Source organism: Paroedura picta, chromosome 6 (assembly GCF_049243985.1).
Source record: "Paroedura picta isolate Pp20150507F chromosome 6, Ppicta_v3.0, whole genome shotgun sequence".
NCBI lineage: Eukaryota > Metazoa > Chordata > Lepidosauria > Squamata > Gekkonidae > Paroedura > Paroedura picta.
Genome location: NC_135374.1, coordinates 122054529 through 122068644, shown reverse-complemented (window position 1 = coordinate 122068644; position 14116 = coordinate 122054529). Strand labels below are relative to the sequence as shown.

Genomic DNA, 14116 nt, shown 5'->3' with positions numbered 1-14116 from the left:
CATTCCACAGTGGCAATTAGCAATTCCCTGGGTCTGCAAGGAAGGGCCACAAGAGACAAACACTGGCACATCCCTTCCTGCCCACCCACTCACCATCTGCCTAAGTACATAAAATCAGCATTTCTGTCACATGACTATCTAGCCTCTGCTTAAAAACTTCCAAAGAAGGAGAACTCACCACTTCCCGAGGAAGCTTGTTCTACTGAGGAACTGCTCTGTCAGGAACTTCTTCTGGATGTTTAGCCAAAAATCCTTTTGAATTAATTTCAACCCCTTGGTTCTGGACAGGCCCTTTGGATCAACAGAAAAGAACTCTGTTCCATCTTGTATAATGATATTCCTTCAAGTATTTGAAGGTGATCATATCACCTTTAGCCGTCTTCTCTCCAGGCTAAACAGACCAAGCTCCCTCAACCTTTCCTTCTACCACTTGGTCTCCAAACCCCTCACCATCTTTGTAGCCCTCCTCTGGACATGTTGCAGTTTCTCTACATCTTTCTTCAGTTGTGGTGACCAAAATTGAACACAGTATTCCAAGTGAGGACCAACCAGTGCAGAGTAAAGCTCTGACATTTCCTTGTGTGAGAACCACAGCTTTATTAGGACTTCTAGTTCTTATGCTTGGTTCCCATTCTCTGCGCATTAGTGTAGAGACATTGTAATCCTTCATAGAATTACCTCAGCTTTTTAGTTTTTGAACTTTCCTCTAAGTTAATAGTTCCTTGCATATGAACCTAGACAGATTGTGAGTGGGTGGGCAGGAAGGGATGTGCCAGTGTTTGTCTCTTGCGGCCCTTCCTTGCATATCCAGGAATTGCTGATCACCACTGTGGGATGGTAGGAGAATTTCCTCTAGGCCAGGCTGAAGTCTGGATTGGGGGGGGGGGTGTCACTTGGCCATGAAATAGGGGTCAAAATGGATAGGCAGGAAGTTGTGAGTTCCTACAGTGTGTAGGGAGTTCGACTAGATGGCCCTAGAGGTCCCTTCCGACTATGCTATTCCCTTTAAATCTGCAGTGTTCCCATCTACAGTTATCTTCTCGCTCCCCCGTTGGACTTAGTTTAAAGCCTTCCTCACCAGGTCCTCAGGACTCATAGAATCATAGAATCATAGAGTTGGAAGTGCCATACAGGCCATCTAGTCCAACCCCCTGCTCAACGCAGGATCAGCCCTAAGCATCCTAAAGCATCCAAGAAAAGTGTGTATCCAACCTTTGCTTGAAGACTGCCAGTGAGGGGGAGCTCACCACCTCCTTAAGCAGCCTATTTCACTGCTGAACTGCTCAGACTGTGAAATTTTTTTTCCTGATATCTAGCCTATATCGTTGTACTTGTAGTTTAAACCCATTACTGCGCATCCTTTCCTCTGCAGCCAACAGAAACAGCATCCGGCCCTCCTCCAAGTGACAACCTTTCAAATACTTAAAGAGGGCTATCATGTCCCCTCTCAACCTCCTTTTCTGCAGGCTGAACATTCCCAAGTCCCTCAACATATCTTCATAGGGCTTGGTCCCTTAGCCCCAGATCATCCTCATCGCTCTCCTCTGTACCCTTTCAATTTTATCCACGTCCTTCTTGAAGTGAGGCCTCCAGAACTGCACACAGTACTCCAGGTGTGGTCTGACCAGTGCCGTGTACGATATGACATCTTGTGATTTTGATGTGATGCCCCAGTTGATACAGCCAAAAATGGCATTTGCCTTTTTTACCGCTGCATCACACTGCCTGCTCATGTTTAATTTACAATCCACAAGTACCCCAAGGTCTCGTTCACACACAGTGTTACCTAGAAGCGTATCCCCCATCCAGTAGGCATGCTTTTCATTTTTCTGACCCAGATGCAGAACTTTACACATCTTTATTAAATTGCATCTTGTTCTTATTTGCCCATTTTTCCATTGTGTTCAGATCTCATTGAACTCTGTCTCTATCTTCCGGAGTATTTGCCAGTCCTCCCAATTTGGTGTCATCTGCAAACTTGATGAGTAGTCCTTCCATCTAGATCATTAATAAATATGTTAAAAAGTACTGGACCGAGCCCCGAGCCCTGAGGTACCCCGCTACTCACTTCCCTCCAATCTGATGAAACATCATTGACAACAACTCTTTGAGTGCGGTTCTGTAACCAATTCCCTATCCACCTAACTCTCTGAAAATCCAGATTGCAGTCCTTCAATTTATCCATCAGAACATCATGGGGAACCTTATCAAAAGCTTTACTAAAATCCAAGTAAACGACATCAACCGAATTTCCACGATCCAGCAAACCTGTCACTTGTTCAAAAAAGGAAACCAGGTTGGTCTGACAGGACCTGTTGGAGACAAATCCATGCTGACTTCCTTGGATCACCAAATTGTCCTCCAGATTAGCGATCCCCAACCTGTGAGCCGTGGACCACATGTGGTCCTTCGACTAATTGGAGGTGGGCCGCGATGGACGCCTTCTCCCCCCCCCCCCCCGGCCCTTTACAACACACTTTGGGTGTCATTGTCTCCCATCACTCCCAGATGGGACTATCTCGTTGCAGAGAAACAAGCTCAGGGTTCCCATTGATTTGTCATTGTCATGAGTTAAAATTTCCATGAAAATAAAATGTTCCTTATGTTCATTGTTGTAGCATGTCTGTATCCTATTTTGAAGGGATGTTTAAACATTACCATAGCGATCAGAGAGCGTTAGGGCAGTGGTTGACAGTAGAGGAGTAAACTCCCCCCCCCCACCGGGCCTCAGTAAAAGGCGTTGAGTGGTCCCTGGTGGGTGGTCCCCAGCGTTGAGTGGTCCCCGGTGATAAAAAAGGTTCTGGACCACTGCTCCCGATGATTGCAGATTGCTCCCTTTAATATCTGCTCCATTATCTTCCCCACAACAGAGGTCAGACTCACTGGTCTGTAGTTTCCCGGGTCATCCTTCCTCCCTTTTTTGATGATCGGAATAACGTTTGCTCTCTTCCAGTCCTCCGGGACATCTCCAGTCCTTAAAGAGGTCCCAAAGATGATGGACAAGGTTGTGCAAGTTGTCTGGAAAGTTCTTTGAGCACTCTCAGGTGCATTTCATCCGGCCCAGGGGATTTGAACTCATCCAGTGCAGCTAAATGCCTCTCAACAACCTCTCTGTCCATGTTAACCTGCCACCCAGACACTATCTTTTGGCTACTGCCATCTCTAGATGTGCCTAAACCCTTTGACCTGTGGGGAAAAACAGATGTAAAATAGGCGCTGAGCCTTTCTGTTTTCTCTGCATCCTCCGTTAGAGTTTGTCCATCAGCACCCAACAGTGGGCCTATTGCCTCCTTTACTTTGCGTTTGCTCCTCACATAACTGAAAAATCTTTTCTTGTTACAGTGTGCTTCCCTGGCCAATCTTAGCTCACTCTCAGCTTTGGCCTTTCTGATGATTGATCCACAGTGCCTAGTAACCTGTAGGTACTCTTCTTTAGAGCTCTGTCCTTCCCTCCATTTCCTGAACATTTCCCTTTTTTTTCTTAGTTCTTCTTAAAGTTCTCTGTTCATCCAAATAGTTTTCTTAGAGCTCCTGCAGTGTTTTTATCTTTCTGGGATAGTCATTGATTGAGCATGCAATAGCTCTTGTTTGAGTAGCGCCCACCCTTCACATGCTCCCTTCCCTTCCAGCATTCTCGTCCATGGTATGACACTCATTATGTCTCTGAGTTTATTAAAGTTTGCCCTATGAAAATCCAACATCCACATCTGGCTACAAGCTTCCTTGGCTCCCCATCTCAAAAGGAATTCTATGAGGACATGGTCACTTCCCCCTAGGGTCCCCACCTCCTTCACCTCATCCACCAACTTTTGCCTGTTGGTCAGTATTAAGTCCAGTCTGGCTGAACCTCTTGTGGGTTCATCTATCATTTGATAAATGAAGTTGTCAGCCAGGCAGGTCAGAAACTTGCATGACTGACTTCTTGCGAAGATATTGTTTCCCACCCTTGTGAAATGAAAACCATTTCCCGATAGTGGAGCCTCATCATGGTAGCGTGATCCATGGTCCAAAAACCCAGCCATTTCCATATGATCCCAGTGATGTATCCAGTCATTTGTCTGCATTATATTTCTTTCCCTTTCTAAGTCTCAACTATTAACTGGAAGGTCTGATGAAAACACAACCTGCCCTCCCAAGTCCTTTACCTTTTTTCAAAGGCCACATAGTCTCGTTTCATATACTCCACTCTGCAGTGGACAGAATCATTTGTTCCCACGTAAGTGAGCAGGAAGGGATACCTGTCCTTGGGCTTTACAAGACTTTCCCCCTTTCCGTGACATCCTTGATTCTCACACCAGGGAGACAGCAGAGCTCTCGAAACAACAAGTCCGCTCCTCACACTGCTCCTCTCAATAGGGAATCCCCAATTACCAGTACGCGTCTCCTGGTCCTAAGACACTGAGGAGCAGAAAAGATATTCCTCATCCTTGGATGTGAAACATCTTCTGAACTTGGGGGAACTGGGGGAATATCCCTTGTTCCTGTGGTCCAGAGTCACTACCTGTGAGCAGATTCTGCAAACAATTTCTGAAAAGTCTTCTATCCGCAGTCCTCTTATATTGGGTTCTTCTCTAACCGGTGAGACATCTTTCCCACCTCTCCCCATTTCCTCCAAAAAGAGCTCCATGAGTACTTTCCAAGAACTGCTCACCCTCCTTTATAGAATAAAGTGTGGACAGCCATTCTACCTTCTCCCCACAGGAGCACTACTAAATTGCACCTGATGCATGCGTATTTAAAGTTACCCTGAGGTAAAAATACAAACATGCCACAGAGAGTGCGTTTCACAGCCTCGGGTCCATCGCCAGCTATGCCGCTTCGATCCGTTGCGGGAAGGAGCAGACCCCTCCTGCAAACTCCGGAACACTTACAGAGTCCCCCGGCCTGATCCATAAGCCAAGAGCTCTTTAGCGCTTGCCCTTCTTTTTGTTAGATCAAACTGGGTATATTGGCTGTATATTTGAGAAAGGACATACTTTGTTTGGGCTTTAAGGTAAAACTAGGCTGTTTCATTTCATTTCTGCCTAAGGAAGCTTTGGCTCTTGGAAGCTGATCTCCCCTCCCAAAATCATGTTGGCCTCTTCGGTTCCCCTGGACAGGAATCCAGCTGTTTTCACGACTGACCTCTAGCCCTTCTTTGAGACCCCTCTGCATGTACTCCGGTGGAATCCCTGAGGCTGTTTGGAACAAATTTGTGGTGTCCAGCTCCACACACCTTGAGGGAAAGGGCAGTCCCATCCATGCGCAGAGAGGTGACGCTGTGGTCATCCCACTCAGCTCTTTGACTGTGGAAACACCAGTGTTGGAACTTTTGTACTCATTAGTTCGTCTTTCTGTCCCCATACTGTCTCTTCTCTCCAGTTTTAAAGCTTTCCTGTCCTTTTAGTGGACTTCACCATAGCCCCCTCTCTGTACTATGCAGTGTTGTGCTCCTTCAAAAAACGACCTAGGTGTGACGTGTGTTCATGTGTACATGAGACATGTGCTCTGTGTGACCGAATGGGCTTCCCAGGTGGGGCCCAGAGTAGGAAAGATGCCTCCCTTCTAGCTGCTGAGAGGCTCTTGACACTTAGGCCATTGTGTCCACTTCTAGGATCTCTGAGAAAGTGGCAGGGCATCAGGCAGGTCTGGAAAATAGAAGTAAATATAAAATAAAGGGAGTTTGTTGTGTAAGATTAAAGATACTCGCAGGAGTATAAATATTTTTTTCCCACTAGTACAAACATGCTTACAGTAAGGCAAAGAATCCGATTCTGCTTGGGACAATCATATTGGGGATTTTCTTTCTTTTCTTTTTTTGGGGGGATGGGAGAAGGCTGTCATGATCCAATGCACAGAACAGGAGGCCAGGATAAGGAAGAGGCCCAGAGTCTGGTCAGACTGACGGAGAGGAAGAGTAAGATCCAGAGGGAAAGGCGCAGGGAGTTGAATTGGTGCCTGAGCAGAAGGTGGGGTTAGCAACCTTGGAAGAAGAGGAGCAAAATCTTGGGAGTCCTGGGTGTAAACTGCATGGAGCTTTTATTCCAACCCCAGATCGATTCTGTCCCTGCCCTCTACACAGGATGCAATTTCCGTTTGGATTTTGGGCGATTTTAATTTCCCTTCTGCAGCAAGAAGGATTGATCCGGAGTGACCCTACCTTTATTGTGTGATATCTCAGACTGCTTTTAAGCCTGAATATCCAGCTTGAGAAAGAAAGCTCTGGATTGGGATTGGGAAAGAAAGCTCCGTGGTAGAGAACCTCTGATAGGCTACACCTGGTCATGTGACACACTTGCCTTAAAGAAGCCCCTAATTTCTCTCAACTTCTGTCGGTCCTTGATTTTTCCTCCCTCCTCTGCCTTTTTGGATCCTCTTCCCCTCCCCTCCAAGAAAAGAAAGAGGCTCCCTGCCTGGCTCCTCTCCCCCCCCCCCTTCAAGAAAAGAAAGAAAGAGGCTTGGCTCCCCCCCCCCTTCTGAACTACCCTAACCACGTGCAGAAGACTTTCCTGTTTCAATGGGGAGGGGGGGGGGAAGAATCGAGTTCAAAGCGATCTGAATTCAACAGAATTGACAATGGAATAAAGAAAGTAAGTGCAGACTCTGCACTGGCTTGGGACAATGAGAACAAACAGCAGCAACCAATAGATTGCATTTGAAGTTGCAGCGGGTTGAATTCTGACCTCTCAAGTCCAGACATCATCTTTTTAAAGAAACAGGCCTCACAGAAAACTTCTAATTTGGACTGTTTGTCTAGTTTAACAACCAAAGCAGAATACTTTCTGATAAAAGGTTCCAATATGTTTGCTTTATCCTAAGTGCCCTTTCCATGGAAAAATAATCCCACGAGATGAATTTGGGAGCCCTGTTAATCCAGAGGACAGAGACAGGGAAGCAAAGAAGCAGTTTGAGCAGCAGGAGAAGAAGCCAGGTGTGTATGTGTCACGAAATAGAACTTTTTGACTTTGTTATAACTGTTAACAATTCAAAATGGAAGCTAGCGTGAAGGCAAACTTTGTAGGCCCCTGTTTTCATTTCAGCAGATGAGGCATGATTGCTTTCAGTGGGAGGCAGTTAATTCACTCAGAATTCTTCTCAGGCTCAGATGGTAGATCCAGTCCAGAAAAGTTTCACAAATGATGCAGATAAATGGCTGGCTACATCACTGGTGGGTTTTTGGACCAGGCATCACACTACCACGATGAGGCTCTGCTATCGGGAGATGGTTTGCAACTCACGAGGGTAGGAAAAAATGTCTTTGCAAAGAGTCTTGTGGAACTGGGGAGGAGGCCTTTAAACTAAGTCCATTGGGGGAGCAAGACAGACATTCACAGCCTAGTTTGATGACGATAACTGTAGATGGGAACCCTGCAGATTTAAAGGGAATGGCACATAGCTGGGGACTATTAGTTCACAGGAAAGTTCAAAAAAGGGGTTTGAGCCCAAGTAGTTTGGCCCTGGGGAGAGGGAGATTAAGCCCCTACTGTTGTCCTACACAGAGTAGAGGGTGTGTGTGCATTTATCTGTGTGTGTGTGTGTGAAGTGGCCTCAAGTCGTTGCTGACTTAGGGATACCTCACAAGGTATCCAAGGCAAGAGACCTTCAGAGGTGGTCTTTCCCTGGCCTGCCTCTTTCCCTGGCCTGCCTCCCATCTGAGCACCAACCAGGGCTGGCCTTGCTTAGCTTCTAAGCTCTGATGAGATGGAGATGGCACCCGACGGAGAAGCTGAACTCTCCTTCCCCCTCTCCTCCCCACCCCATGCCCTCAGGCTCTGGGGTTGTGTGTGTTTCCCCACGCTTGTGCTCCATGTTTTCAGGTCCAACTGAATGGTAGAACAGTTCAGCAGTTCCGTTGCTAAAGATTAATAATGATAAAACTTCCCTTTTTGTTTCTTGACACTTGGTTGACCAGTGTTGCCTGGGAGTGAAGTGGTCCTGGCCACGGAAACCGTGAGGGATTGGGCTGATTTGCTAATCTGCGGTGTTCATCCTGTTACAATAGTTCACAGTGGGGAGCAAATTAAGTGCCTCTTTTTGTGTCAGCCCTGAAGAATGTGTGGTTTTCCAACCCTTGGTGACTTGTTAACAAACAGGTATAAGGACAAGGTAGCAAAGGCAGCCCCTGGCCAGTCAGATGTGAAATAGTATCTCTTTACTAACTACAGTATTGATTCTACCCTGCCGGTACAAACAGTGTAATTTTCTTTTCCCTGCTGCTAAACCAGTAACAATGTCTGGAGAGCTTTAGGGCCCCATCAGCGCTCAAAAGGGTTGCTCTTCTCTGGCATGCCATCGATTTTTCTCAAAGGCTTTTAAATTGCCCCTTCATTTTACTCAAATGCTCATTTCATCTCTACTGAACACCAGCATTTTTTCATTGTGTTTAAACAATTGTGCCATTCACTCGGCTCCTAAACTGTGACGCCGTCTTATTTGCTGGGAGATAAACTGTTTAGACACTTTTTGTTAATCTTAGATTAATCGTTCCTGTATCTGAATTGTGCTGCTCTATATTCCTTCACTTCAAAAAATAAACTCTCCGAAGTCTTCTGATCCATCTTTGATGTGTGTATTTTATTTTGCCCTCCTGTCTTTCTGTCAAATTACTTTGAAGCACATTTTTCCTCCTCATCTCACTGAAGTTTTAGTCTTTCTTTTATTGCCATAAATTAAATTAATAGGCTGGTTCCGTCCGGCCTGTTGGAGTTTCTTTAATCCTTTAGCCAGTGTCTCATATGTGAAGTAGCTTAATTTGATCCTAGTTGAAAAGCTTCAGTTTGGTTTTCATTATCTGCCGTCGCTGTTGAAATGATATGAGCTTGTTAACAAGATATGTGCAAATCTTAATGCATCTTTAGGACATTTTGCTGTTCCCACAAGATAGCTAGACATGGGAGCTGAAAACTGAATAACTCAATCCTTTTGTGAGGCAAATGCCCATTTAGACAGTCCCTTCTACCCACTGTTAACAACTGAGAGGTCTGTGCAGAAGAGCCAGGAGGGTTTGATGATTCCAGATTTCTTCCATAATACAGTCAGTGCTGGCTTTATTGATGGGCATCCTGCGTTCCTGTAGGAGGTTCAGAATGGGCACAGAACTAGTGCCTCCCCCACTCTCAAGATGGGCCACTCGGCAGTGCTGAGTCACTCTGTTCAGAGCCCCGAAAATTCCTCGTTATCCGGTTTGGCTATGAGATACTTTTAAGGTACCAGTTAGCTGCATGGATGTGAAATCTGTGAAGTACTTTATTGTCATCTGTAGACTACTAGCTATTGATCAAATTGATATACACTCCAGAGCTGTTGGCCTCAGGAAAGGCATGAGGTGCAGTAATTTACTTTTGGAATACATTCAAATACAGAATTTCTTTGTTGGTACTTGTCTATATCACATCTTTAACCGCTCCTGCAGTATTAAATAAAAAGGTAAGGCCACCTGGGGAGGAGTTAGGGCGGGCCCTGTCCAGGATAAAAACTCAAAGGGCCCAATCAGGAGCCGTGAAGCGGCTCCTGATTGGGCCCTCCGAGTGTCCATCCAGGGCCAAGCAGCCAATGGAGAGGGGCGTGAAGCGCCTTCCTATTGGCCCCTCACCAGGACAGACCAAAATTCCATTCACCCAGCCCAGTCTGGCTGCCAGTCTGCTCCTGACCACCACAGGGAGAGGAGGTCAGTAGGGCTGCAAAGGGGGATGAGAACAGAGGCTTGGACAGGCTGCGCCAGCCCTTTTCACCCCAAGGCTGTCCTAACTGTCATGTCCAACTGCAAATTGCCTCAGAACCCTGACAGAGCTGGCAGGAGGCTGCAGAGTGCGCTCCCCCCCTCCCTTCAGGCCTCCTGCGAAGGAGCCTCTGACAGGCCCTGACTGAGGGGAGGAAGGCCTTTCCAAGAGCAACGAAGGGGAGCCTGAGGGCCTTCCTTTTGAAGGGGGGGGGGAATTTCCCCTTCTGCCAAAAAGTTGCCTGACAGGAAGGCCACCGAAAAGCCCCTTCTCACTTAAAATACTTCTCTGCCCGGAGGTTAGACACAGCCAAGCCATGTGTCTTTCTTCTTTGCAACTCTCTGCATATTTGAGGCCACTGCACAACGTTATTCTGCAGAGAAAACTGGCTCTTTTGTCTCCTGTTTCATCTGCACAACAACCCTGTGCAGTAGGCCTCAAGTATTTCAATTCAACAGCAACCTGTGTGGGAAGCCTTAATGTTTCTTCTCTACCACAACCCTGTCCAAAGTAGACCTTTCTGCCTGGGGAGCTGATCTTTATACTCTGCAGGTGAGCTGTAATTCCAGGAGCTCTTCAGGCCACATCTGTAGGTTGGCTACCCCTGGGTTGGAAATATTCCTGGAGGTTTGGAGGTAGGACTTCAAAATCATACAATGCCTCAGAGTCCAGCCTTCAAATGAGACATTTTTGCCTGCAGTTGGCAGGGAGTGGTGCAGGAGTGTCCCTCCTGACCTATGGGTTATGGCCAGCCCTTACCAGCAACTGTTTGTATTCTGGGGTGCAGACAGGCAGACCAGCATCCGTCCTGTGAGTCTGGAAAGTGCAGGAATAAATATTTACAGCCTGAAACTGTAAATAGAGAACAAGTAAATGTCTGGAGACACATAGTAACTGAAATGACTTATTGGCCTGGCAAATGACCTTGGCCTGGCAAATAAAAAAAAACAGTATAAAAAACCTTACTAAGGTCAAGACTGCTGTGCACAGAGAGTCTTCCTCTTAGGGTTGCCAGCTTCCCTGTGAGTCTCGCTACCCCACCTCCCTCATGTGGAGTCTGCTATGGGGAGAGAAAGGGAAGACGATTGGAAAATGCTTTGAGACACCTGAGGCCTGCTGGGTCACTGCGGCCCATTCCCAGTTCTCTCAGATCTCTCACAACCCCACATACCTCACAGATTGACTATTGTGGAGAGACGAATGGCAAAGGTATTTGTAAACCGCTTTGAGACTCCTTTGGGTAGTAAGCAATAGGGTACAAAAATCCGTTCTTCTAAGGAGCAACCATGAAAGAAGCATGTGGGCACATAACATTTTACCAAGAGTGAAAACATGGGAGACAGAAGGAACAGGGTGGACACCTGTGTACTGTGACTACCCCATGTGTATTAGGGCAGAGGGGCATTTTGGTGAATGTGGCCTAATTCACGCAAGAAGGGAAATGACGCAGAACTGGGAGGAATTGGTTGCCATGTAATCTTCCCCTAAGAAGAGTCTCCAGTCTGATTTTCCCTTCACATATCTGAGGACATGGCTCTGGAAAGCCCATCTGTAACCACTATGCCACAATTCCCAAAGGTCAGTCTTCTCCCACACTCAACAAACATTCCACACCACAGGTTCTTGACACCCATATCTCCACACCCATACCCTCATTTGCCACCATGCCACCACAACCTCCCACACAACACACACATTCAACCCCATGCTCTTACAGACTGGACAACTCCTCCCCTTCCTCTTCCCACTGCCAAGCTCTAGCGGCCGTTGTATTCTTGGATATAACGGGCTTTGCCCCTAGTTGAATTTAATATTCTGCTTTGGGATTTGTGCAATATTTCTTTTTTGGATTTAGTTGCAATATTTAGTTGCCTTTTTGATCCCTACCAGGTGGACTGGGCACCCGTAAGATCTCTACCAGGGCCAGAGTCTTCTCTGTTCTGGTCCCCACCTGGCCCCCAGAGGAGACCAAGGCTTTAACAGAACTAAAACAGTTCCACAAGGACTGCAAAAGGGAGCTCCTCCACCGGGCATTTGGTTGAGGTCGACTGGAACTAAACAACATCTACTTGGGCCCCTGAACCTCCTGAACCCATGTGACAGTATGACCAACCATGGGCCTGTGATATTCTTGAAGTTTTCTGCCACACTTGCTCTAGTCATCTCACTTCCCTCTTCTTCTCCTGACTCCCTGGTATAACAAGGGTCCTGTTTGAGGTGAGGACAGAGAGGATGTCTAGGGGTGATCTCGTTTATGGCCACCAACAGACGGGACTGCCAATCCTCCACCAGTGCCGTCAACGAGTTGCCAGGAGGCACTGGGTCCTGCAGAGCATCCCGGGATCCAGTCGGATCCATAAGACTTTGTGGGCGGGTAAAAATACGCCCCTCGCCCAAATAGGGAAGAGCCAGGCCCGCAGGGGGTAGTGGTCTGACCATGGAAAGGCTGATGCTGCCTCCAGAGCCACCTGTATCTCGGTGCTGAAGATCAAATCAAGGGTGTGGCTGGCTTGATGGATGGGCCCGGCAGCCATTTGTGAGAGCCCCAATGTCGCCATGATTGACACCGAACTTGAGCCATGACCTGGGGACAGTCTGTCCACCTGGACATTGAAGTTCCCCAGGAATGGAAATGACAGGAGATACCAAAAATAACGGACTGATTAGATAAACTGGGAGAACCATCTAAAATGGCAACGCTAACCCATCTAATCAATGGCAGACCAGTCAAAGAATTCAAAGAATTACTACATAAACGATATAGACAGATAGCAAATAAATGTATGGGCTAAATGAAACTGCAACTATATGGAGGTTCAATATTTCTGTACTATGTTTCTTTCTTTCTATTCTATGCTATATTATACAAAAATTAATAAAATCGGCCCCCGTCAAGGACCGCTGCCTTGCCATGGCAAGGGGGCTTGCGTAGCTCAGTGAAGCTATGAGCTATGCCGTGCAGGGCCACCCAAGACGGACAGGTCATAGCTGAGAGCTCTGACAAAAGGTGATCCACTGGAGAAGGAAATGGCAAACCACTCCAGTATCTTTGCCATGAAAACCCAATGGACAAGTTCAAAAGGCATAACGATATGACGCCGGAAGATGAGCCCCTCAGGTCGGAAGGTGTCCAATATGCTACTGGGGATGAGCAGACGGCTAGTACAAGTAGCGCAAGAATGAAAGAAGTGACTGGGCCAAAGCTGAAAGGACGCTCAGTTGTGGAAGTAACTGGTGATGAAAAGACAGTCCGATGCTGTAAAGATTTTTATTCCATAGCAACCTGGAACGTCAGATCCACGAATCAAGGCAAGCTGGACATTGTTAAACGAGATGACAAGATTGAACATCGACATTTTAGGAATCAGTGAACTAAAATGGACAGGAATGGGTGAATTTAATTCAGATGACCATCAGGTATACTACTGTGGACAAGAATCTCACAGAAGAAATGGAGTAGCCTTCATAATCAATAAGAGTAGGAAAAGCAGTCCTGGGATACAATCCCCAAAATGACAGAATGATCTCAGTTCGAATCCAAGGCAAACCATTCAACATCACAGTAATCCAGGTCTATGCCCCAACCACTGCTGCTGAAGAGGATGAAGTTGACCAGTTCTATGAAGCCCTATAACACCTTCTAGAAGCAACCAATGATGTGCTTATCATCATGGGGGATTGGAATGCTAAAGTAGGAAGCCAAAAGATAACCAGGATAACAGGCCAGTTTGGCCTTGGAGTACAAAATGAAGCTGGTAGAATTTTGTCAAGAGAATACAATGGTCATAGCAAACACTCTTTCCAACAACCCAAGAGACGACTCTACACATGGACGTTGCCAGAGAGACGGTCAACACAAAAATCAGATTGACTATGTGCTCTGCAGCCAAAGATGGAGATGTTCTATACAGTCAGTAAAAACAAGACCAGGAGCTGATTGTGGTTCAGATCATCAGCTTCTTGTTGCAAAATTTAGGCTTAAATTGAAGAAAGTAGGGAAAAGCACTAGGCCACTCAGGTATGAACTAAATAATATCCCCGACAAATATACAGTAGAGGTGACAAATAGATATAAGGAATTAGATCTGATAGACAGAGTGCCTGAAGAACTATGGACGGAGGTTTGCAACATTGTACAAGAGGTAGCAACTAAAACCATCCCAAAGAAAAAGAAATGCAAGAAATCAAAATGGCTGTCTGAGGAAGCTTTACAAATAGCTAAGGAGAGAAGGGAAGTGAAAGGCAAGGGAGAAAGAGAAAGATACGCCCAACTGAATGCAGAATTCCAGAGAAAAGCTTAGAAGAGATAAGAATGCCTTCCTAAATAAACAGTGCAAACAAATGGAAGAAAAGATATGAAGAGAACGTTTCATGCAAAGATGGGTATGATAAGGGACCAAAATGGTAGGGACCTCACA

The 14116-nt window shown here is 46.4% G+C and overlaps 1 protein-coding gene across 4 annotated transcripts in view; it reads left to right on the top strand.

The window, feature by feature from the left end:
• The window catches only part of UVSSA (UV stimulated scaffold protein A), a 96473-nt gene that overhangs the window by 66777 nt on the left and 15580 nt on the right, over positions 1-14116 (top strand). For 3 of the 4 annotated variants that reach the window (XM_077344032.1, XM_077344030.1, XM_077344031.1), the window contains one exon: positions 6799-6910. The exons of the other annotated variant lie outside the window; for it this stretch is intronic. In XM_077344032.1, the coding sequence (XP_077200147.1) occupies positions 6799-6910 (112 nt within the window). The remainder of the gene's footprint in view (positions 1-6798; positions 6911-14116) is intronic. 4 annotated transcript variants of the gene reach the window in all.